The sequence below is a fragment of the Brassica napus genome, chromosome C7 (assembly GCF_020379485.1).
Source record: "Brassica napus cultivar Da-Ae chromosome C7, Da-Ae, whole genome shotgun sequence".
Classification (NCBI taxonomy): Eukaryota; Viridiplantae; Streptophyta; class Magnoliopsida; order Brassicales; family Brassicaceae; genus Brassica; species Brassica napus.
This window is the reverse complement of record NC_063450.1, coordinates 8424358-8449342: the sequence shown is the minus strand read 5'-3', so window position 1 is coordinate 8449342 and position 24985 is coordinate 8424358. Positions and strand designations below refer to the sequence as shown.

Genomic DNA, 24985 nt, shown 5'->3' with positions numbered 1-24985 from the left:
AGATCTTGAGATGTATCAGCCATCGGTTTCTCCAGAGATGTAGATTAGGATGTGTAACGGCGAGAGACGATCAAAATAAAATGAAATTGGGATGTGAGATAAGATCTATTGATCGTCTTTGCTGTAACCTTCGACGAAAATAAACTGCAATCTGCAGAAATCGGAAAAGATGAGGCGAAGTGGAAGGATCACACGTTTCGAAGACCATTGTATTTGGAATAAGAATTGGACTGATTTAAAACGGACCACAACCAAATATTGTCGGCCCATATGAATTGGTCTGCTATTATTCTGTGTTGAGAAACAACGGTATGACATGACCATTTTTAAGAACATGATTGGTCGATTTTTTGAGACGACGTGGACAGCTTCTCTTTTATGTATATCCAACTTTTAGTATCGTTAGATATTGCATTTTTATTGGTAGTAAGAGGTTAGGTGAATTAGACGGTTCACCGTAGGGCGAAAGGTGAACGGAAATATTGGTTCCATTTCTTGTGAAAAGAAAAGAAATGGACGAACTCATAAAAAGCCCATAGAGAACCTTTTTAAAGAATTTAAAACCCAACTGAGTCAGGGGGGGCAGGGTCTTTCTCTCGAGTCTCCTCTCTTTTCAAAGCTTTGCTGTGCTTTTTTGTGTCCAACGAATCATATTCTTCTCTGCCTGCCCCTTCTCACACGACCGAAACGTCACCTTACCTTCTTTTTTTTTTTTTTGCCACACCAATCATGGCGGCGACGACGGTCTGGCAGCCCCGAGACGACGGCCTCGCCGAGATCTTCACTCTTCTCGAACAACAGATTTCTCCTTCCTCCGCCGTTGACAAGTCTCAGATTTGGAAGCAGCTCGAGCACTTCTCCCAGTTCCCCGATTTCAACAACTATCTCGTCTTCATCCTCGTCCGCGCTGAGGTTTCTCTACTCTCTCTCAGCTCTCTGTCTGTTATTGTCTCAATCTACTTGTCCGGAGACGATTGGTCCTTAAAGTTCGGATCGTTGAATCTGTTTGTTGCTCACTCATCTTTACTTGATCCTGCGTTTTCATTGTAGTTTGTTTCTCAAGACCAGAACTTTGAGTTTCGGTGTTCTCTCTGTGCCCTAGTGGATTGCTTTAGTTTCTTCAGACCAGAACTTTGAGTTTCGGTGTTTTGTTTATTCGATTGTTTTATTTTTTCTCTGTTTCCCAATTGACTTTACTTGTACTCGGATGTTCTGTAGAGAAATGTGAGTTGTGTCTTATCTTGAGAACTGATTTGCTTTGCATTTGTAATTCTGAGCATATGTGTATTTGTATGATGCATCAGGGTAAGGCCATAGGGATTCGTCAAGCTGCTGGATTGCTGCTCAAAAACAATTTGAAGCGTGTATGGATGTCTATGGCTCAAGAAAACCAAAAATACATCAAGTCAGAGCTGCTGCCTTGTCTTGGAGCTGTGGACAGACATATTCGGACAACTGTTGGAACCATCATCAGTGAAGTTGTCAATATAGAGGGGGTTTCTGGATGGCTCGAGCTTTTGCCAGCTCTTGTAAGTTGTTTAGACAGTAATGATCTGAATCACATGGATGGTGCAATGGATGCATTGTCAAAGGTATGTTGCAGCTTCCAGTTTTCTTTTCTGTTTCTGTTTCTTTTTCGTTCAACCAACACTATTGTCTGTGTTTGAATGTTTTCAGAGTTTTGTTTGTAATATTTACATGTCTTTATTGATCAGATTTGTGAGGATATCCCACAAGTATTGGATTCAGAAGTGCCTGGTTTAGCAGAACGCCCTATCAACATTTTCCTGCCTAGGCTATATCAGGTGATCATCTCATATTGGTTGTAGCACTTGCTTGGTTCTAGTTTGATTTCTTTTCTTACTGTTGGTTTGGTTGCTGTAAGATTGATTACCATTCTTTTGTTTGAGCAGTTTTTCCAGTCGCCTCATGCTTCACTGAGGAAGCTTGCCCTGGGTTGTGTGAACCAATATGTCATCATAATGCCTGCTGTAAGTACTGAGAAGACTATTTGTAATCCTTTTTTATATTGTTATAAAAGACTTTGAATTGTAACAATCTATGTTTTGCAGGCTTTGTACAATTCAATGGATAAGTACCTTCAGGGGTTGTTTGTCCTCGCCGATGATCCTGTAGCAGAAGTCAGAAAATTAGTACGTGACTTACTTAAGCTTTTGTTGATTGTTTGCTTTAGATTACACATGGTTGAATCAGATTCTTATCTCATTTTAAAGTTCTTTGGCTAATGTATAATTTCTCTTCTTCTGTGGTTAAAAAGGTCTGCGCAGCATTTGTGCATCTGACGGAAGTCCTCCCCTCGTCAATAGAGGTATTTCTCATTGTACTTCTTATATTTTGTTAGAGCTATTCGTCCACCCTGCATCTTAAATTTCGCATCTTCTCTTAATGTCTATTTCAGCCACATCTCAGGAATGTAATGGAGTACATGCTACAAGTTAACAAAGACCCTGATGAAGAAGTGGCTTTAGAAGCATGTGAATTTTGGTAAAATGTTATTCTCTTGTTCTATATATGATGGTTTTACACGTGTTTTTGTATGTTCTGCAGTTTCATTCCTTCCTGGCCTGTTTTTTCCATCCCTGTCCTCATTTTATTGTTATTTGGCAGGTCTGCATACTGTGATGCTCAGCTACCTACAGAGAACTTGAAAGAGTTTCTGCCACGCCTAATTCCAGTATAGAGATACTTTCTCCTTTTCTTCAGTATATTTTTGGGTACTTAATGGTGTAATTTGAATTTTTCGTAAAATATATCTGTTTTAGGTGTTGCTCTCAAACATGGCTTATGCAGATGACGATGAGTCGCTTTTGGATGCCGAGGTTGTTTTTCTGTTGATATTATATGTTTCTTCACCTTTCTCAGTATATACTTCTCCATCATGTATCATATGTAAACTGTTCACTTTTGCAGGAAGATGAGTCTCAACCAGACAGAGATCAGGTGCAGTTGTTTGTTCTCGTGACTTTGATTTTTTTTTTCTTATAAAAAAATATTTTAGTGTTCATTCATTTCGCTTCTCCGACAGGATTTGAAACCTCGTTTTCATACATCAAGACTTCATGGATCAGAGGATTTTGATGACGATGTACGTGATCTACTTCTTTTAGTACCATTTGATACTAAAATTAATCTATAGATCCCTCTTTAATGATTATCTCTGGGTACAGGATGATGACTCGTTTAACGTGTGGAATTTAAGAAAGTGCAGTGCAGCAGCTATTGACGTTCTCTCTAATGTATTTGGAGATGAAATCCTTCCAGCACTCATGCCCCTTATTCAGGTAAATGTTATTCATATCGGTCTTTCGAAATAGATACAATAAACTAAAACCCTGTTCTTCCAAACGGCAGGCAAAATTATCAGCTTCTGGTGATGAGGCCTGGAAAGAAAGGGAAGCTGCTGTTTTGACCCTTGGGGCTATTGCTGAAGGCTGCTTTAATGGTCTCTACCCTCTCTTGTCCAAGGCAAGTTCGTTTTTAATTTTAAATCATCTCATATATTTGATTTTTCTCCACCCAGTTCAAGTACTTTAACATGCTAGTGCTATCTGCAGATCGTAGCATTTCTTCTTCCGCTTTTAGATGATAAATTCCCTCTCATAAGAAGCATATCTTGCTGGACGCTTTCTCGATTTGGAAAGTATCTTATCCAGGTATGATTTGGACATGAGATTTGGTGCTTCAAACGGTCTTAAGATGACTCACTGCTTTTTCTTTTCTAGGAAATTGGCAATCCAAAGGGCTATGAGCAGTTTGAGAAAGTTCTTATGGGTCTTCTCCGTAGACTCTTGGATTCGAACAAGCGGGTCCAGGAGGCTGCCTGTTCAGCTTTTGCAACTGTTGAAGAGGTACCTATTGGCCTTGGTTTGTGATATTATATGTGGATGTTGGTTTACCATGTGAATTATTTTCTATGACCATGTAGGATGCTGCTGAAGAGTTGGTCCCACACCTGCAAGTAATACTGCAGCATCTAATGTGCGCTTTTGGAAAGTATCAGGTTGTTAAATCCTTTGCCATAATAAATCTCTGTAGCGGCTATTATCAACTTCAAACAACTGTTTCTATACGTCTACCTAACATACAGTTTTCATATCCCAGAGGAGGAACTTAAGAATTGTATATGATGCTATTGGAACACTGGCAGATTCGGTTAGAGAAGAGTTAAACAAGGTATAACGATTGGGTTTGCCCAAGGCTAAGCTGTTAGCTCCTTGACTATTATTATTGTATTCCATATCTTGGTGCTCGTATAAATTTTCATGCCTGCTTTATATTCTTCCTTCTGCAGCCGGCTTATCTTGAGATCCTGATGCCTCCACTTGTCGCAAAGTGGCAACAACTTTCAAACTCAGACAAAGATCTATTTCCATTGCTGGAATGCTTCACATCTATTTCTCAGGTATGTGCTATTTGTCAAGGCCTTAGGAATATTTGTAATGTCTTGAATCTGTTGCACCAGGGAAATTAAGTTCAGTGAAGGTACCCAGGTTTTGGTAGTCTCAAGAACACTGAAAAAGCAACGTGTGGTTGTTGGTTAGCTAAAAGGCCAAAACTTCTTGCATTCGATTATATTATTAGTTGAACCTGAATTGCCACAAATAGTAGGAGATAACAATTGTGAACGTCAGACAAGTTCATCTTGACAAGAATGTTATGTCTAACGAATTGTGTTTCCATCTTTCAGGCTTTAGGTGTCGGATTCGCTCCATTTGCTCAGCCTGTTTTCCAGAGATGCATGGATATCATCCAACTACAACTCCTTGCTAAGGTTTCATTCATAATTTTGAAATTTAATTTCATTGGGTTTCAACACCTTTTCCAATTTTCCTTACACATTTTATTGCCTCAGCTAGATAATTGTCATAGGCGTGAGTATAGTAACAGTTCATATTTCACTGGGGCATGTACATAACTATTACACGGGTGTGTTTTTGTTTGATGAAACCTTGGTTGTGGTGTTTGTAGGTTGATCCTGCTTCTGCTGGAGCTCAGTACGACAGAGAATTCATTGTATGTTCCCTTGATTTGCTTTCGGGACTTTCTGAAGGGCTTGGCAGTGGGATAGAGTCTCTGGTACTGCCCTCACTCACTCAGTGAATAAATCTTATAGCTACCGATGGATGTTGTTGTTATAATATGATCGAGTCAGATATCAACCGGATATATTCTTAATCCATCGCTCTTTTGCAGATATCACCAAGTAATCTCAGGGATCTGCTTCTCAAATGTTGCATGGATGAAGCTTCTGATGTCAGACAAAGTGCTTTTGCTCTTATGGGTGATCTTGCAAGAGTAAGCTGCATATCTTTTGTATTTTAGATAGTTCCCCATGATAAAATTAAACATAATAATCTCAACGCCGTTTCTGCTATATAGATTAGTGTTATAAACTTAAAAATGACGTTTGGCTACCACTGACAGGTATACCCGGCCTACCTACAACCCCGCATGGCTGAGTTCCTTGAAATTGCAAGCCAGCAACTGGTGGGTATCCAAGTTTCACTCATGCTATACCAATTCACTTCTTCTTTTTATTGATCATATCTATGGTTTGTACAGAGTGCAAACCTCATTAGAGAAAACCTTTCTGTCGCCAATAATGCTTGTTGGGCCATTGGAGAATTAGCGGTCAAGGTAATACCAAAATACTGTTTTTGCTACCGAAAGTTTTTTTTGTTAAAGGCACACCTGGGAATGATATGGACTCAATGTTTCAGGTTCGTCAAGAAGTCTCACCGATCGTGACCAACGTTGCCTCTTCCCTAGGCCTGATTCTTCAGCATGGAGAGGTGACTCCAGCACCCTATAACTTCAAGAGCCTCTTAGGCCATTTCTGAGTCTATCAAAAACTTTTGTATCTGTTGACTATGCCTAATTTTTACTTCTTGTGAAACAGGCTGTCAATAAGTCGCTAGTTGAAAACAGTGCAATTACCCTCGGAAGACTAGCATGGATTCGTCCAGACCTCGTCGCACCTCACATGGAGCATTTCTTGAAGCCATGGTGCTTGGCATTGTCAACGTTAGTGAACCTTTTGTGTTGGATTTTAAGTCTTTGCACTCTCAACCTCACTGCTTTTTCAAACAACTTCTTAATACACTTTTTTTTGTAGGGTACGTGATGACATTGAGAAAGAAGATGCATTTAGAGGGTTATGTGCAGTGGTATTGATCTCTACTCTTTGGTCTGTGTTTGAAAAATGTAAAGTCAAGTTTGATATTTACTGAGTGTTCTCCATAAATTTCAGGTAAAAGTGAATCCATCAGGAGGTGTCAGCTCACTTGTTTTCATATGTAAAGCCATTGCAAGCTGGCATGTAAGTGAAAAGAAAACCAAATGCGACTCTCTCGTAGCTAAATTCATTCTTGTGACCGATGGTTGACAACTTTTTTCACAGGAAATAAGAAGCGAGGACGTCAATAACGAAGTCTCCCAAGTGCTGAACGGCTATAAACAGGTAACCTGTGCTGAATTTAAGTTCAGCTTTTAACCATCACAAGCACTCGCCTCGCTCTTAATATTTATGCCAAATGTTTTATGTCTTTGAATTCTTGTTTTCGGTTCAGTTGCTGGGAAACTCATGGGCGGAATGTTTGTCTGCTTTGGAACCTCCTGTTAAAGAAAGGCTTGCGAGATATGTTTGATTGTACACCGGTTGGTCTCAAATCAGAGAGATCTGATTTTACAGAGCTTGAGACACCATTTTTCTTACAAGATTTAACGAAGGGAAAAAGAGTCCCAACAGAAAGAGAGAAACAGTACAGAGTCTGTGTATGTGTGGGGGTTCTTTAGATAACTTTTACGTCCTGTCTTCTTTGCTTTCTTTCTATTTCTACATCAATTATTCGTCCTTTTTCATTGGCGGGCAACATGGTATGGGTGGTGGTTTGAGCAGTTTTGATTTAAGATTTCTGAAACGAAAGAGCTAAGGAAGTTTTAATATTCGTTGTGCTGCCAGCTTGTGTGAACTATTGGACCTGGGGATAACAATAAGAAACAAAAAGAATGTGACCTGGATTTTGTGTATTTTCTTCTGTATTCTCTTTCGATATTGGTTTGCTCTATTGATCACTTGTGTTATGTTAAATACGAATTACAACTGTTCCCAGTTGCATTTACATTTTAAAACGCAGCGTACCTAATTTTTATTGGGGTTGTTCTCATGGATAAAAGTGGTTAGCATGGGACCAGGGCTGTCTTTTAGCACGTGCAAGTGGAGCGGTCGAACATGGTCCAAAATTTTAGAGGACCCATAATTTTTTTATTTTAGTAATAGCTATAAATTTAAATTCATATATTTATTAAAAATCAGATAACTATATTTAATTTAATTTTCATATTTGTTAAACAATATATATAAATTACAAATTTGATTTTGTTTACATAACTAACAAAAATGCAATAAATCAGGAAGAAATTAACATTTATATCAATTATATATTTTGGAAAGTAAAAAATAGCTGTTGGTGTTTGATTTAATATTCAATGTAAATTTAGAAAGTTAATATTCTAATTTGATTATATTTAGAAAACTATTATTAATTAGTGATTGTAAATAAAGAGGGAAATATATAATTTTTCAGCAACTTTTACAAAAAAATAGTAAACACAAAAAAGAAACACTAGTCTAAGCTTCTATAGAGAAGAAAACTGAGGAGTCTCCAACTTCTTGTTTAATCAAATCAAAAGTCCACGGTTTTTTGTCCAACCACTATCCAGATTCTATTGTGTTGTTAGTTTTTTATATAGATTATAACTCTTGATTGTGGATAACAAAATAATCAAAAGAAAAAAGAAACTGAAAAATTCATAGTTACGAAAAGATGGTTTTCATAATTTTCAATTATAAAAGAAAAAGATGTTTCTTCTACTCAAATTAGATTGGTGTATTTATTATATATTATAACAATATTTTGTCAGAAAAACATAAATTATTTTGGATTATTATAAAAGGGTCTTGTTCTTTTTTGAACAGGATCTCCGTAAACTTTGGCGCCCCTGCATGGACTGAGGGAGTACCTAATTTATATTGAGATGGTCGTGATGGCCTAGGGTTTAAATGTGTTCACACATCAAGTTATGTTTTCTTCTTAGTTTGAAGTTTGGACCAATCGTTGGGGTTCGTATATTTTGTGGGGTCGATAGGAAAAAAACAATTGGGTAACTTTATGGGACTATAAAACGGTTGAACAGGTTTGTAGGTGGGTTAATATATTCACATGTCGGAAAGAAAAAAATCATGTATCTTCATCCAAAACGTAAGATTTCACGTAGTTTTATGGAAATTATTTGTTCATGTTTCACGTTTGTTTAAAAAATGTTTTGTAGCTGTGTGTCTTTTTTTAGAGTAAATTGGCTCAAAATACTAAAAGAATTTGGATATTAAGAATTTGCCTAACGCAGTAAAACTTTGGAGCAAATAGTGATGATGGAGTGAGCAAAATAACGATCTTATCCCCATTTGCAAAGATCTCTCTTACAGATTTGATCATATCCACAGTAGCTTCCATGCTCGATAGGAATACCATGGTCATATAAAGAAAAGGACAGTGCCCAACAGTGTGTTTAGGTAGATCACTAAATATGGTAAATTGTATGGATATCTACCAAATATGGTAAATTGTATGGATAGGGAGTGCAAATACTCTTTTATCAATCACATGGGCGTTAACTGGATGATAAGAGATGAATATATTTCAGTTTTGTTGATACAATAAGGGTACAAATTATAAATGGATTTGATAATATAAGCAGAGGAATAAAAGTGCGGTACTGTTAACAGTTACATTCATGCGATAGGTGGAGTAAATAGGGTTTTGATATAAAACTTAGCGTGGTTTTGATTAAAAGAAAAGTTATGCAATTTTGATAGGAAAATAGTACAGTTTTTATTAAAAATTAATATAAAATAAAATAAATTCGTAAAATTAGAAAATTTTGGATAATTCCTAAATATGATACGATATAATATTGGTTCACGTGTTATACAAAACAAGTGTGAGGTTTATAAATAATATGGTGCGATTGCGTTAACTGTAAAATATTGATCTTAGAGATTTTCAAATTGGCAGAAACTGAATTATTATTTTGGACCGAGGCACATGCAACATTCATCCAATGGGTCAACCAATCTAGGAATCTGGAGGTAACAAGTTTACCTACGATACCGGGAAGATGGAGTTTTACGGATGGGTCATTGAAAGATCAGGATGATTATTCGGGACAAGGATGGTATAATACGCTAGAAAGTTTTGATGGACTGATGGGGGCAAAGAATACGAGAGCCAGCCTATATCACCCCTTCATGCGGAAACGGAAGAGCTCATATGGGCAGTGGAATGTATGAGAAATTACAATAGTTTCATGTCACATTTTCAACGGATTGCTCTCAATTGGTGAAGATAGTTCCGGGACCAGAAGAATGATATGTCTTTCCAAGTTATTTGGAAGATATCAATATTCTCAAAGGAAGTTTCAGTCACTAAAAACTCATAGATCTCGAACGCTGAAGAAAATGGCGGCCAATCTTCCACGCAGTGCACAGAAACCACTGTCTTTTATCGTTAATATGGAAGCGAAGTTACCAGTTTGGTTTGCAGAGTCTTAGTTGAGTCTGTTTGTGTTAATGATAAAAAATTTATAAAATTAAGTGAACATTTGATCATATTTTAAAAGAAAGAGAAAACCAATTTTTTTGTACTGACAAATATTATTCGTTTTGCAGTAAAAATTGCATAATGAATTAACATATATGTTTTAAAATATACTAGATTTTGACTCTCGCTTTCAAAGCGTGATATATTAAGTTGAAAATCTAATAAAACATATCAAATATTTTGTTCGGAGAAACCGTCACATTTGGGAACTACCCATTTAAACGCCGCCTCAAACCCATTTCATATTTGGTCCATTCATGGAAGCGCTTTCTATTTAGAAACAATCTCATAATTTATAAATATATTTGTATATTAAATTTTTAATTTATGCATATCACTGTAATGAAAAAATTATTATGTGAAAGCTATTTACAATATAAGGATGACCAAATGTTGCATGATCATATATTTTCATTATTTTAGTGAAAATAAAATCATGTTATTATAATGTAGATACAAAAATGCGAGAAAATAGCTTTAACTATAATTAATCAATTATTATTGTCAGATATAAAAAACAGAAATATTTAGTGATTTACAGTTATAAATTTATGTGCAAATCTCTAACAATTAAATTTCTTAAAGGTCTTAGCGGGAAACATAGTCATTATAACATATTTATACGTAAAATATATTTCACATATATGTTGTGAAACTAATATTAGAAATTATATTGTAAAAAAGAACATAGAGGGATATTCTAAATTATTTTCGAGATATATACATTGATTTTATTTATTTATTGGTAATAAAAATATAACATGATTTACAAAAACAGATTGGTGGTTCTACGATTTTCTCTCATTTATAATATTTTAATAATATCTAAAGTGAATATTCATAGATGCCAATATTTCACAAAATATAGAAAAACTATCTCAAAAGTAAAACCAAAGAATATATTGATAATAAATATCTTGTCTTGCAAATTGTAACCAGTTTTAAAATTAGTCATTTAAATCCGGGAAAAGATGTAATTATATGATGAAAATACTATTTGAGCTTTAATATAATTTTTCAAAAAAAATTGATGGATTAAATTCGTGTAGAACCACCAATCTGTTTCTAACAAATTTGATGGATTAAATTATGATGTTTCAAAGTCTTACCATAAAGTTGTATCTTTAATATCAGTCATCAATAATTACTCTATTTAAAGTCTTACCATAAATAAGTTTACCGAGATTTAAATTTTGTTTGTTAGAGCACCATTAACGGCAAGCTCTTATAAAAAATTCTAACTAAAAATATAATTAAAAAAATAAAAAGGAGGGAGAATTTTAAAAACACCCCAATCGTTTAGTGTAGAAGATGCTTTAAGATACTACAAAGCCAAGTGTCATCTTCTGATTAGCACTTTAGCTAAAATATTTTTGAGAAAATATTGATATATTATTATCTAGATGCTCGATTTAACAACTATATCGTTAATGATGCTTTTAGGGTTAAAATTAATGTTATACTCGAATTAATTAATTTATAGTTTTAAAAGAAAATTCGCCCAAAAACAAGTTGGGTCTAACTTATTTATGTTTTAATAGTATAGATATGAGTACTTTAAATTTAAATAGTAATAAAAAGTTTAGTGAGAAAAACACATCTAGGCCACTATAATCCACACCATAAATGAACGGGAAATGAATCATGTGCAGTTCGTTCAAGAAATAGAACAAGCAAAAAACAGCTGCTTATAACTTTTTTTTTTATAGTTGCGTTCTTGTGTCAAGTACGCACTATTAATCACAGTTTGTCTGAATGGTAACGTTTGTCATTTCCGCACTCAAACATTACAATTCCGTCTCACGAAGCTGTCTCCAATCGTAAATCGTAACATAAATCAGTCGTGGCCAGATAGGTGGTATACTCATTCCCAGTCTTACCTACAACTAGCATGAATATAGAAAAGATGATCTCTCAAGTCTTCTTGAGTCTTGACCACTTACTCTTGAGTTCATCCAATACTAAAAAAAATACCGTTATATTTCTAGGCAATGGAAATCTAAAGCTAGGTGGCCTATATTTTGATTTCTTAAGCTATTAAAGTCCAAAATTAAATTTTATTTGGAATCAGTCAGGTCGTTAAGATTTAGAGCCCAATACTTATCTACGAACACTTGAAAAAAAAACACATGAACGACAAATAGTGACAATTTACTCATTAATAAAAACTTAGTGATTTTTTTTTGTAACACACAGAAATGGTTTCTAGTCGACGGAGTTCGTAATAAAGAAAAGGAGAGTGACTAAAATACCAAAGTATCCTTAACAATCTGATGGAACATGCTTCTACCCAATTTTTATAATATAGACTGAAAAAATATCAGCGGAGTTGTGAAAACATATGTTATCTTGGATAATAATAAGCTTTTTCCCTTTTAGTCAAAATCGAAACAAATCTTACACACTACTTTGCTTGGTTTATTGATGGTGATGATGGATGATGGATTCGTTGGGATGAGACACATGTTGACTATTGTTTTCTTGTCTGGCTTCGCCGGATTCATGGAAGGCCCCGTGATTACTGACGTCACCGTCGCCGCCGTTTGCTCTTCACCAGACGACGCATGTTCTCTAGCTGTCTATCTCACCGGTTTTCAACAAGTGGTACTTAAATCTGAATTTTTTTGTTTGTTACTTAAAGATTGTGTTTCTTCTTTCTTTTTTGGGCTAAGTTTCTTTTTGCTGAACTCTGTCTACATCTCTGTCTGATGTCTTCTACATCATTTTTTTATCTTCTACATGATTGTTAAAGATTGTGTTTCTTCTTCTTGCCATTTACATCTGATGTCTCTAAACATGAAATTGAGAGCCTATTACCCAGATAAGTTGATTTGGTTCTTACAACCTAAGTGATTTAAAGAAGGTTTTCTTTTGTTTTCGACATAAAACGATTTTTTATTTCAAAAAAGGAACTTTTTTCCTTCCCTAAATACTAAGTTACACAATGCATAAACCCAGTGTTTCTCATTTGTTTGAACAATGATTGTTGTAAAACGAATAACGTATACTATTTATGAATATATTCATTGTTTCAACTGGAGTTTCTGGACTATAATTTCTTTTTTTTTTGTAACACAATTTCTAACGTTTGAAAAACTCACATTTGAGAGATTTTTGATGCAGGCAGCCTAAGACAAAAAGGTCATATAACTCATTTTATATCGGCCACAAAATTGAAATGTGTTCAGTTTATAAACCGATTATAGACATGATCTAGTAAGATAATGTGTGTTATTAATGAAGGCAATAGGGTTGGGGACGATGGTGATGATGCCAGTAATTGGGAATCTATCAGACAGATATGGAATGAGAAATCGGCCAAAAAAACACTGAACTTTGCGGGAATTGCCAAAAGAAACCTGTACTCGAACCTGACCAATAAAACCCCGATTTTTTGTTGACTTTTTTAGTTAATTCACAAACTTACGGTTGACTAACCAAATTAACACACCGTTAACCGACAGTTAAGACAGTGTTAACTCACCGTTAATTACTGCCGTTTAGTGAAACTACGTCGTTTCATTCAGTTGTTTTGTTAAACATAAAATCTCAAGACGACGTCGTTTTGCTTAATTAAAATTGTTGTTGCTTGGACTCGAACCCGTGCACTCGTGGTCGTAAGGGGGTATTGCCACTGAGCTAGTGGACCTTTCGGAAGGTTATCACACATGTTTATTTTTATTGCTCAAAAGATGTGTTTGATTGCAATCAAACAAAATGAAACCCGTGTTTGAACGTAACCCTAATTTCTCAAATCGATTTGGGGATTTCTCTTGTAGAGATGGTAAAGACGAAGTTCACAAGGAATGGAAAGGAGAGATGAGACGAATCCTCACAATCCGAACTCATCATGCGATACTCGAAGAAGGAGAGATGAGAATCGAGATTTTTAAGGACGAGATCGAAGAGAATCGCGAACTGGATTTATGATTTCGCCCATTTAGGGTTTATACCAATCGGAGGAGAAAACCGTCGTTTCTTTTTGATTCATTTAACTTGGATTCAAAGAGAATAAAAGAAACTGTGTTCGTATATCCATTGCAAAGTCCACTAGCTCAGTGGCAAAAACCCCTACCATTAAACCCGAGTGCACGAGTTCGAGTCGATGGAACCCCATCTTTTTAATAAAAAAGTTAATGTAAAACGCGTCGTTTCATTAATTTGTCTTTAACTCGGATTCGAAGAATAAAAGATATTGTGTTCGTATAGCCATTGCAAAGTCCACTAGCTCAGTGGCAAAAACCCCTACCATTAAACCCGAGTACACGAGTTCGAGCCGTAGGAAACACATATTTTTAATAACACAACTATATAAACGACGTCGTTTGTCTTTAATCAGACAAAGTGATGAAACGACGTCGTATACTTTAACACCCAAAATTAACGTCCGCTTAATTAACAGTTAACTCGGTTAACGGTGTGTTTATCTGGTCAGTCAATCGTAAGTTTCTTAATAAACCCGAAAAGTCAACAAAAGTTCAGGATTTTATTGGCTAGCCCATATGTCCAGGTTTCTTTTGGCAATTCCCGCAAAGTTCAGTGTTTTTTTGGCCGATTTCCCGATATGGAATTAAAGCAGTTCTCACTTTACCCATGTGTCTCTCAATCCTTCCTCCTGGTATGTTTTCTCTCTCACTCGTTCTTATTTTAACTTCTTTTTTTTTTTATGTTTGCTTTAATCCTCTGCTAGACACTTGGACACATCAGCAAAACGACACTAAAGAACTCGCTAATCTATTTTGAATAAATAATACAAGAATATAGAATATGATGTGTGAATTTTATAGGAGAGTAACGCGTGGATGAAAATTAGCTTTGCCCCACTGCAACAACAATTCAATATCCAGAGAATCCTTCCATCTATATTATTAAAAAAAAAGTATCAATTTGAAAATGTTCTTAATTCATTAATTAAACTCCCTATTTTTTTGCTTGTTTTTTCAGTTGTATTTATAAAATATCCTGAAACGAATAAAACTACCTAATTTATTACTTATCTTTTCAGTTAAATTAATGAAATATGCTTAAATGAATTTAAATGTCCTATTTTATTATTTGTCTTTTTCAGTTACCTTAATGGAATATCGTTAAATAAATTTGGACATAATGTCATTTAATCAACCAAGAAAACTCATGGTTTAATAACAGAGATTTTAAAAAACGTGCATCATTAAAATGTTACCTAAAACATGCAGCACTAATATATAACATGCATCAATAAAAGTAGAATTTGACTCATACAATTGTACGAATATTATTTTCAGTTGATTAAAGTTAAAAATAATTATTTATTCAAAAAGTATTTAAGAATGGCTATGCTTTTAAAAATTATATGGTATTATTTGCTCATAACTCATTTGTCATTTGCTAAATTGTTAGAAAGAAAATTTTAGCATAATATAACTCAGTTATCATTTGCTAAATTTATGTTTTTTATTTATATATTTTATTAATTAATTATAATATTTTCATTTTATATTTGAAAGATAAATGAATTTTCTTTCAAACTATATTTTTGTAAATCTATTTTTTAAAAAATAATCAATTTAAATTGTTATTATCATTGAATATAATTATTTTTGACATAATTTGAGTTTTCGTTTACATCAAAACTTATCATATTTTAGGATAATTTTAATTTAAAATGTAATTTTCGTATTTTTCAAACAAATTCTAAAAATATTTTTTAAATATTTTGTTATAATTTTTTAAAACATATTGAGTTGCATTTCAAATAAAAAGGTAAAGATATTAAAAATATTCTAATTAAAATATTTAAAATTTAATATAGTTTTAAGGAAATGGTCAAAAAAAAAATTATACATAAAAAAATCATGATTTTTGTTAACTGGACATATCATTATTTATATGATATCGCACACGAATTTTTTTTTCTGTTTTTACAATTATTTAATTAACTCTATATACTCATTTTTTTTATATTTTTTATATGATATCACACATTCGTAAAAAAATAGATAGTTTAAGATGCAAAAAAATATTTACTTAATAAATATAATATGAACGAATATTACAAATACGTCATTCAATAAAATAAATAATTAAAAACTGAAAATTCATAACCGCGCTGGCGCGCGGATCAGGGTCTAGTAATTTTATTAATCGGCAACACAAATACAGAGAAATAAAAAAGAAAAAGAAAAAAATATTCTACAGTTTTCATCTAAATTGACTAAAAATATTTTTAATTTATACCTTTAAGTTTTTCAAATAGTATAGTTCTCAAATATAATTAATTTAATGTTAATTATACTTTAGTAAAGAAAAATAAAATAGTGAAATAATTAATGTTTGAGTAAATCTATTTTTACTCCAAAATAAAATAAAACAATTTTTTTTGTCGACTAAAATAAAACAATTAACATACTCCACCTGGACTATCACATTTTGTTCAGTTAAAAAGAAAGATAAAAAGAATTGGACCATCGCCAATGTCTTTAATAATAATAAAACCAAGACCGGAGCACTACCTCTTGTTTTTCCTGATCTTGATATTCAATGTTCCAATGCAAACTATTTTAAAAGAGACTCTACTTAGTTATAATAATCTAAAGAATGTTGTATAAGTATTACATAGCATTTTTCATATTTATTATTTCTCTAAATATTTTCTTACATGAAGAAATAAAATCAGGAATTATAAGGCTGAAAATATTATTGGCAGTCATTTTAGGGTACAGAAGGGATACACATTTCTTCTACATGTCTTACATAATCAAGATTCTGACCGCTTTGGTATGCGAAGGGGCCGTGGACTGCCTTGCCTCTGCTTATGTGGTAACACTTTTATTTTAAGTAGTAATAATTTTCTTATTACAATAACAATGTAGCCTACTACTATTTTTATCAGTTTAATCCATTTCATTTTTCATTTTTAGGCAGAAAATATTCAGGGGAGAACAAGAATATCAGCATTTAGTATTTTAGCTGGTGTCAAAACAATGTCTTCTCTTTGTGGAACGTTAGTTGCTCGATTTCTACCCGTAGCTTTGATTTTTAAGGTATCTTATAATCATTAGCGTCAAATCTAGTCAACCGAATCGTTACTTTGAAAATATAAGAGACATGCTTTTTGTGTCGATAAATTAGGTTTCAGCTATATCGTTTCTTGTTGCCATGGTGTACATGAGAATTTTCCTAAAGGAAAGGCTAAACGATGATGAAAATGGTTATCATCAACAAGATGACGGTGATAGTAATGATGTTACGATGTTAGCAGAACCGCTGTTGAACAACACAACAATTACAACTAGTGTCTTAAACAAGAAACAATCTTCGTTAAAAGATATGATGATCTTAATGAAAACTAGGTATGTTTATATTACTAAACATATGTAGATGCATACATATATATATATATCATTCTAAATATAATGATTTGGATATGGATTTTGTAATGCAGTACTATCTTCGTTCAAGCATTGGTTGTTACATTCTTCAGCAGTTTCTCAGATAGTGGAATGCAGTCTGCTTTCTTGGTTTAGCTCATATATTATTCTACGTTTTTAGTTTTTATTTTATCAAATTAGTGAACAAAGAGATGATTTTTTTTTTCTTTTAACTATGCAGTATTTTCTGAAAGCGCGTTTTGGCTTTGACAAAAACCAGTTTGCTGATCTCATGCTATTGATTACCATCGTTGGGTCTATCTCTCAAGTAATTACATTACTAGTAATATGTGTAAATAACATTAATGTGAATAAATTTTGTACGTCATGTGTTGTTAAATGTTTTTATTAGCTGTTTGTACTGCCAAGATTTGCTTCTACCATTGGAGAACGTAAGCTTTTATCAGCAGGGCTTTTTATGGAATTTACAAACGTAAGCATATCTTTTTTTGTTCTTAATTTGTTTCTAATGAAACGCTAAATAAGATCTTGGCATATAATGAATTTGGTTGCATGTGTTTGAGATGCAGATGGCCGTTGTCAGCATTTCTTGGGCACCATGGGTGAGTCGGTCGAAACTAGTGACTTGAGTCGATGTTCAGTATCAACATGATCTGCTTTTGTGTTTTGTTTTTGTTTCGATGTGGCAGGTTCCTTATCTCACCACTTTGTTTGTACCTGGAGCCATGCTTGTGATGCCATCAGTAAGGCTATAGACATAGCTTATCTGTCCTTAACAATGGCGCATTTTCTACTTATAAGTATAAAATTGAACAATCTTGGCTACAGGTGTGTGGTATTGCCTCAAGACAAGTTGGATCCGGTGAACAGGTATATATCTTGTGTAACGATTGAAAGTTTGTTTTGTTGGATCAACATCCTCGAAAGAAATAGTTCAATGTTTGAGTAACTGATGAAGGGGAAAGTGCAAGGATGCATATCTGGAGTGAAGTCCTTTGGGAAAGTCGTGGCACCATTTGTTTTCAGTCCATTGACAGGTTTGTGAAGCCATAAGAACACAGTTACTTAGCTAGTTACTGTTAAGTCTCAGTTTTTTCTTCAAACTATTAATAAGATTTGGTTTAATTTGTATAGCGTTGTTCCTCTCGAACAATGCACCCTTCTATTTTCCTGGATTCAGCCTTTTATGCATTTCCTTGTCGTCGGTAAGGCCACTTCATCCTTGACTGGTACTTGGATATTATTGTCATCGAATTATGATGGACCAAACTGTTTATGCTTGTGCAGATGTTCGGTTTTTTGCAGAGCCTAATGATAAAAGATGTTCCACCGTCACAATTGAACAAAGAAATCAACAGCACCTCGAGGGAGGAAGTGTGATTACAGGAACTTATTAAATATGTAAAGAGAAGAATGCCAATTTAGGATGTAGTAATAACTCATCAATCATAAAAGAAAAGATGAATATCAATATGTATCATTTGATGAAGATATATATTTATATAGAATGGAGTAGATTAGATATATTTATAGCATGTGATCAAGCTATATCTATATGTTGATATTCAAAATATTTGTACACAACTTTCTGTAGTCATTTGTTTCCACTAACTTTATCAAGTTTTCTTTTTTTGACAAAGGTTATTCTACTTTTCAAATGAGGGGTGATCTAATAACCCAGACCGAAATTAAACGACCTACATGAAAATACCTATGAAAAATTTAAACAGTTTTTGCTAAAGAATTCACAATCGCATTTTGTGGTCTAAGAAAGTACGAAAGTTTTAGATCTTGGAATCTGATTCCTAGAGATGATATCTCTTTAAGTTTTGTTGAAAAATCCATGTTTTGGATTCTTCAATCATCGAGATCAAAACCTTGCAGTCCGGTCCAAAATGTGCTCAAGTAGAATAGCATACTTTCCATTTCCCAAAGAAGGATTTCCAACTCGGTATGCAGTGGTGATACTCGTGTCCTATGATTTCTTTACCCTAAAGCTGAGTTTGATTTCCAAGTCCATCTACGTCCACAAAATTGTGATGAAGGGTGCCATGATCTATCCACCATACAAATGTTCTGCAAGCATACAGCTTAAGAAACTATTATACTTTGTGGTTGCAACTTTATTATTTCCTTCGCAGCAAACCAGACCTCACACTCTCCTTCTGCAAACCTAACCAACTTTAGAAAATTTTTGGGCTGGATGGAGGAATGATAAGGCCCATGTTTGTATAGTTGGTGGACATTAAAATATATAATGCTTTACTGATTTGTCAACCTCCCAATCTTTGAGAAACGATTATCACATCGCAATGACGATGTGTTAGATTCTTTGTCGTGATTTATTATCTTGTTGTACTCTGCCATATACAATGACACACTTTTCAAGGACCATTTGTTTTCCAAACAAAGGTTTGTAGTTTAATGATAACATGATTGGTATTTTAAAAAGTCTCTTGTATATTATAATGCATATGTTTAATGGTTTAAGTGAATTTTGAATATATTTTCAGCCCAATCATGATTCGAAAAAACATTTTCATATCTTTTTAGTTTCTAGTAAAAACATTCTACAATGTTGTATTAATATCAAAAACTAAAAATATAAATTATTTCTAATTCAGTATACCATCCTTGATTTTTATTTCCATTTTTTAATTGTTAGTGATTTGGAGGATTAGTTTTGTTGTTGTTAAAATTCATACACTATTGATTTTTAAACTTATCTTTATTTTAGTGAACAGAAATGTAATAAACAATCAAAGATTAAGTTAGAAAGTATATAACATTTCCTTACTCTTCTTAAGAGTTCTCAACCTTTGTGAACACATGGTTCAGACGAAGTCTTCCTTCAATTTATTGTTATGTGTATTATCGAATGGATATCGATTAATTTCTTCAAACCAAAGCCTTTCACCTTCTTTTTGTCATTAGTCAATTTATTCACTTGCGTAACCCAAATTGTTATGGAATAATATCTTCTTTCGTGAGTCTTGGACCTACGTGGCTCCATCGTTATGATTTTTCTAGAACCTGCATGCTCTTAAACTCTATCTATTGAGCTTTTAATTCTCCTTTACATTGTCATTGATCTTCTTTTGATCTAACATTGTCATTGATCTTTTGAGATCATATTTTCCCCTTTATTTAATAATAGTGATCTTTAAAGGAAACATTTATACACTTTATCCCCAACTTGTTCAAAAAACGCAGAGTATGGCTAATAACAAATATGAAGTGAATAATGAACAATAAAAAATATAGAAGGCCTAATGAACATATTTAATGATTTCCCGCCAAAACTGTAAAATCGAGTTTTTCCGCCAAAACTGCAAAGCAAGATTTCCCGCCAAAATTGTAAAATCGAGTTTCCTGCCAAATGAGATTTCCTGCCAAAACCATTAAGCAAGATTTCTCGCCAAAATCGTAATATTGAGTTTTTCCGCCAAACCGTAAAGTTGAGTTTTTCCGCCAAAACCGTAAAATCGAATTTTCCCACAAAAAAATAGATATCCCGCCAAAACCGTAAAAACAAGATTTCCCATCAAACTCGCAAAAAAAAAGAAGAAAGATTTCCCGCCAAAAGCATAAAATCGAGTTTTTTTTGCCAAAATCACAAAATCGAATTGTTCCGCCAAAATCAATTTTTCACCAAGATCACAAACTAACTTTTTCGCGTATAACAAGTCTTTAAATTAAAAACAGGAAATATTTTAATCAAAAACAATTTGTATATTGTAAGAGATTATACAAAATGTATTCACGTATAAAGATAAAGGGTTTAAAAGCGTTGAAAATGGTTCAACCCTGTTTTACATATTTTGATCTGTTCTAAAAGGGGGAGGGTTTATTTAGGGCTGAGCTTAAATTATATAGGACTGGGTAACCCTATATAACATCCCTAAATGATAGTATGCATAATGCATTATGTGTTTTAATTTCCAGATAGAAATATACCTCCTACCATCTTTTGGTTTATGCTACTGGCAACAACAATCGATCCTTGGATCTCCCAAAAGAGAGAGCTTGTAAGTCAATAAAAGCCTCAAAGTGACAGAGATTTTACTGTGAAAAGGAAAACATAACATCCCCTATATATTAATCGAGGAACATTTGAAAAGATGTAACCTCAATTTTGTAATAATTAAAAAGACCCCTTCCTTAAGTGTCAATCAATTAGGTAGTTACTTAGTCCTACGTGTCAGCCTCACATTGAAATTGAAAAACATGTTGGTCCAATTCGATTTTTATATCTCACTACAAAAAAATTAATACCAACTATATGATATCATATGATATTAACTAAACAAGGTGGCTATTTATTATATATTATTTCCTTAAATAAAACCTACGGAATTTCCTAATGTGATTATGATATATATAGTAATTAATGATTTTAAATAATGAAGATTTGCTAATAATTTGTATGCTTTCTATTATTTTTGTTTAATTCTTTACTATTAAAATAAATTACACAATTTCATTAATCATATATTAAAAATTTAGATTTTTTTGTATATGTTGTATTTTGAATTTTTCAAAACGAGTATAAATTATTAAAACTGTTAAAAGTCTCACATAAACTTTTGTGATTAATGTTTAAATTTTTTTCTATAATAAGATACAATGATAATAAAATCATATAAATAAATAATTTTATTTTAATAGGTGTTTATGTTAATATATATACTTCATATCGTTTAAATTTAATTATATATCATATACGATAGATAAGATTGATTGTTTTGATTTATTTATTCTAAAATGACTGCGAATAAACAAGAGCGGTCATTTGATTTATATGTGCAAGCCAATTTATTACATAATAGTAACTGATTTCTTAGTCATTTAATATATTTATTATTTTATTATTTCATAATATGCAGAAAAATACAAAATAAGTATTTATTCTGCAGAAGGCGCAAATCTTAACCTAAGTATGTATCTCTTTAATAATTTTGAATCTTAAACATTTTCTAAATCCCAGGCCAAAATAAAAGAAAGAAATGAGAATAAACTTAAAAATCAATATTTATATCGAGCAATAACCAAAATGACACAAAAAAATATATCGAAGATAGATATGATTGGTACGTGAATGTAAACTTCTCATAACCATAATTAACTTTTAAATTGCTAAATCATGGTATAAAATCGAGTTGACATAGTTTCATTGTAACCAAATAGTAGACATGAGATTCTTCGGCCTAAACGTTAGGTTTTTATGCGATAAATAATTTTTTGACCTAAAATATTTTTAAAAATGGGATCAGTTCATTAGTAAACAAATTATGTAATTAACAATTTTTTTAAAAAAAAATTGTTTAAGGGCCAAATATTTTAATTTGATTAATAATACAAATTTTTTTTTCATACCATATTTCTTAAATAAATTTCATATAAATTTACCCTGCGCAATGCGTAGGTCTTATCCTAGTAAAATGGTAAAAGTCTATTCATAAAAACCATTGACAAAAAAACTGAAATATTATTAAAATATAAATTTTAACCAGAACTTGTGGTCTTGTGGTGATTAACTTGAGAGAAAAAGCCCGATACGGTGAAGCCACCAGAGTTCAAGTCCCGACTACTGGGAATTTACATTTCAGCATCCCCAGGAACAAGGGACCGACACGTGGCAACACTTGACTAGTTTGGATCACTTCTGTGGGGTCGGGATACTCTTGTATAATTCAAAAAAGAAGAAGTATATTCATAAGAAAAGTAAGATAATTTATGAAAGTATTGAATAATAGATTCATATAGAGAAGATTACCTGTTGATCTTGATAGTCGCCATAACTTGCTCTTTTCCTTGAGGAATGTCACTCACTGTACTTGTCACATTAGTGAGCTCACCAATAATGTCTGAGAGATTAAGAACATCTTAAGTTATTATATGTTTCAATGATAAGTTTGTCATAAACAGTCTTTAAGAAGTTGTAGCTGGAAGATCTGTGTTGGTGGTGGCTAGGCCAGGAAGAGAATCGTGCCACGGAACCTGAAACGTTCTTCAGGAATGGGAGAATTTGGTTCGGTTAGCACATCTAGATTGGTTGAAGCACTGAACCGGATTGTCTGAAGTAAGTCTGAAACAGTGGCAGATCTAGAAAAATATTTTACTAGGGTCAAAAATATTTAAATAAAAATATTATTATAATTTTTTTTAAACCATTGACAAAAAAACCGAAATATCATTAAAATATAAATTTTAATACTTTGCTATTATTTTATACACATAATATCTATCTATATTATTGTTTGTGAAATGATTTTTTGCATTCGAACTCTCACGTTAAAAGTTAGCGTGATTAAAGTCAATGATATACTTAATAAATTTTATATATAATTTATTATATAGTTAAAACGAATTTAGATTAAAAAATATACAATTTATATGTTATATTAGATAATTGATAATAAATAATATAATAAAATTTTCAAAAAATAAGAACATATTTTTAAAGAAAATAAGATAATTCTTATATATTGTGTTGTTATCTGAAAATAATTTTCTATTATACAAGCTAAAAATTTAGAAATATTTTTGCGGAAAGTATTTTACATATTTAATTACTGCAATTTACTTGAAAGACTAGACTTATAATTTTACAAAGCTTTCCACAGAAATAGACTAATATCATATGGTCAGTCAGTCAGACTAATATCAGTGCAAGTGTTTTAGAGCACCCACAATGGTGGACTTGCTCTTGGAGTCCTTAAGATTATTATAGTTTTTTTTTTTTTTTGAATAATTAAGGATTCTACACTATTTTGTGTGTCCAATGGTGTTCCCCTTTTATGAGTTCTTAGAAATCAAAGCGGCAGTTATCCACACAATCAGATCCTCTTGCTCACTCAGCTGAAATGAAACTAACGAAACAAAAAACAAAGGGAATGAGTTCGGTTTGAAGTAGAAATGAATCATATTTACAGAAGAGGTACTTCGGAGGGAACTAACAGAGAGCAACATGAAACAAACTGGAACTAATAATCAGAATCAATCCGCACGAGAGGCACCACCGCTACTCGCAGAAGATCTACGGCCACTATATTTCTGCCAACACAGTTGAGAATACATTAGCAACTTCAACCTCAAGAAGATTCTACTAATGACAAAAAAAAAGGGTTATTGGAAGAAAACAAAGAAAGGTTACCTGTTTACCGATGCTGAAAGGGATGTACTTGTGCTTGATCATGTGGGAGATTTGGCGTCTCATGGTGAGGAAAAAGAGAACGACCCAGTAGCAAAGCAGAATAGGCCAGAAGACAGGGACATCAAAGACCGAGAAGAACGTCATGAGGAAAGCTATGCAGAAGGCCTTAGTCATGGAGTACCTGAAAAACAGATTCAATCCCATCAAATTAAAGAAACCAAGCTAGGTAATAAATAGCGTAGAGAGTAACCAGAATTTGAACTCGGGGAGACGGCGGATAAAAGGCTTGAACTCATCAGAGCCTCGAGTAGGGAGAGAAGCTCCAGCATCAGAGGAGAGGTCGAGCTCAGGATCAACCGCCACCGTGGCTATGGAACCACCACCGTCACCACCGCCGCCGCTTCCGTCCATTTGCGATTCTTGAAAAACCTAATAGAGATAGAATAAAAATTACATCTTTAGAGAAGGGCTATAAATGAATCATCTCTTAGCTAAACAACCTCACTAAATTGATTTCGAGAGATCAGAGGTTCGAACAACTTACGGAGGAATCTGGATAGTGAATGAGAGCTTCTCTGCTGACCCAAAAGGAGACCTCCTCACTCCTCGACGAAGAAGTGGCAGTTATCCACACAATCAGATCAGATGGAACACAGTGGCAACAAAAGAAAATAGCACAGATCAGATGAACAAACCTCCGAGTCCGTCAGAGAGACCTCACCACCCACATGATCTGAGATTTCGACCCTTGTTTCCGCCATGGGAGATGATGGCGCGAG

General features: G+C 33.3%; 3 protein-coding genes across 5 annotated transcripts; 2 read left to right on the top strand and 1 right to left on the bottom strand.

Moving 5' to 3' along the window:
- Positions 1 to 577: 577 nt before the first annotated feature.
- Positions 578 to 7050, top strand: LOC106354809 (transportin-1-like). Its single transcript, XM_048762047.1, has 29 exons — positions 578 to 912; positions 1305 to 1592; positions 1716 to 1805; positions 1914 to 1991; positions 2073 to 2153; positions 2279 to 2329; positions 2420 to 2505; positions 2629 to 2695; positions 2784 to 2840; positions 2932 to 2961; positions 3047 to 3106; positions 3189 to 3302; positions 3373 to 3486; positions 3576 to 3674; positions 3744 to 3869; positions 3947 to 4021; positions 4123 to 4194; positions 4313 to 4423; positions 4709 to 4792; positions 4990 to 5097; positions 5215 to 5316; positions 5446 to 5508; positions 5584 to 5658; positions 5742 to 5813; positions 5921 to 6045; positions 6137 to 6188; positions 6272 to 6340; positions 6422 to 6481; positions 6591 to 7050. The coding sequence occupies exons 1-29, from the start codon at positions 730 to 732 to the stop codon at positions 6666 to 6668; spliced, it is 2670 nt and encodes an 889-aa protein (XP_048618004.1). The 5' UTR covers positions 578 to 729; the 3' UTR covers positions 6669 to 7050.
- A 4537-nt stretch (positions 7051 to 11587) lies between these two features.
- On the top strand, positions 11588 to 18689 carry LOC106370946 (multidrug resistance protein 2-like). 3 transcript variants are annotated; one of them, XM_048762044.1, is made up of 14 exons: positions 11597 to 12284; positions 12924 to 14298; positions 16366 to 16478; positions 16580 to 16702; positions 16791 to 17011; positions 17104 to 17179; positions 17271 to 17357; positions 17442 to 17522; positions 17620 to 17652; positions 17740 to 17793; positions 17879 to 17920; positions 18009 to 18087; positions 18185 to 18255; positions 18338 to 18689. In XM_048762044.1, exons 2-14 carry the CDS (start codon positions 14274 to 14276, stop codon positions 18428 to 18430), a joined length of 1098 nt encoding a protein of 365 aa, XP_048618001.1. In that variant the 5' UTR covers positions 11597 to 12284; positions 12924 to 14273; the 3' UTR covers positions 18431 to 18689. The 3 variants fall into 3 exon arrangements, with proteins under 3 accessions (XP_048618003.1, XP_048618001.1, XP_048618002.1); XM_048762046.1 differs by lacking the exons at positions 18185 to 18255; positions 18338 to 18689 and having other exon boundaries at positions 11588 to 12284; positions 12924 to 12976; positions 14240 to 14298; positions 18009 to 18095; XM_048762045.1 differs by having other exon boundaries at positions 11597 to 14298.
- Positions 18690 to 23936: 5247 nt separating this feature from the next.
- On the bottom strand, positions 23937 to 24985 carry LOC111208272 (protein RER1B-like). Its single transcript, XM_022707230.2, has 4 exons — positions 24751 to 24985; positions 24457 to 24635; positions 24207 to 24387; positions 23937 to 24106 (listed from the first exon to the last, which is right to left on the bottom strand). Exons 2-4 carry the CDS (start codon positions 24615 to 24617, stop codon positions 24050 to 24052), a joined length of 399 nt encoding a protein of 132 aa, XP_022562951.2. The 5' UTR covers positions 24618 to 24635; positions 24751 to 24985; the 3' UTR covers positions 23937 to 24049.

What these genes read in the sequence shown, in the direction of transcription:
- LOC106354809 (XM_048762047.1), top strand. Translation starts at nt 730, where the DNA reads ATGGCGGCGACGACGGTCTGGCAGCCCCGAGACGACGGCCTCGCCGAG. An exon ending in CTTTTGCAACTGTTGAAGAG is followed by an intron (nt 3,870 to 3,946) that starts GTACCTATTGGC and finishes ATGACCATGTAG; the next exon opens with GATGCTGCTGAAGAGTTGGT. An exon ending in TTATGGGTGATCTTGCAAGA is followed by an intron (nt 5,317 to 5,445) that starts GTAAGCTGCATA and finishes TACCACTGACAG; the next exon opens with GTATACCCGGCCTACCTACA.
- LOC106370946 (XM_048762046.1), top strand. Translation starts at nt 12,105, where the DNA reads ATGGTGATGATGGATGATGGATTCGTTGGGATGAGACACATGTTGACT. An exon ending in TCTCTCAATCCTTCCTCCTG is followed by an intron (nt 14,299 to 16,365) that starts GTATGTTTTCTC and finishes TATTATTGGCAG; the next exon opens with TCATTTTAGGGTACAGAAGG. An exon ending in AAGTTGGATCCGGTGAACAG is followed by an intron (nt 17,921 to 18,008) that starts GTATATATCTTG and finishes TAACTGATGAAG; the next exon opens with GGGAAAGTGCAAGGATGCAT.
- LOC111208272 (XM_022707230.2), bottom strand. Translation starts at nt 24,617, where the DNA reads ATGGACGGAAGCGGCGGCGGTGGTGACGGTGGTGGTTCCATAGCCACG. An exon ending in CTCCCCGAGTTCAAATTCTG is followed by an intron (nt 24,388 to 24,456) that starts GTTACTCTCTAC and finishes TCTGTTTTTCAG; the next exon opens with GTACTCCATGACTAAGGCCT. An exon ending in CTTTCAGCATCGGTAAACAG is followed by an intron (nt 24,107 to 24,206) that starts GTAACCTTTCTT and finishes CTGTGTTGGCAG; the next exon opens with AAATATAGTGGCCGTAGATC.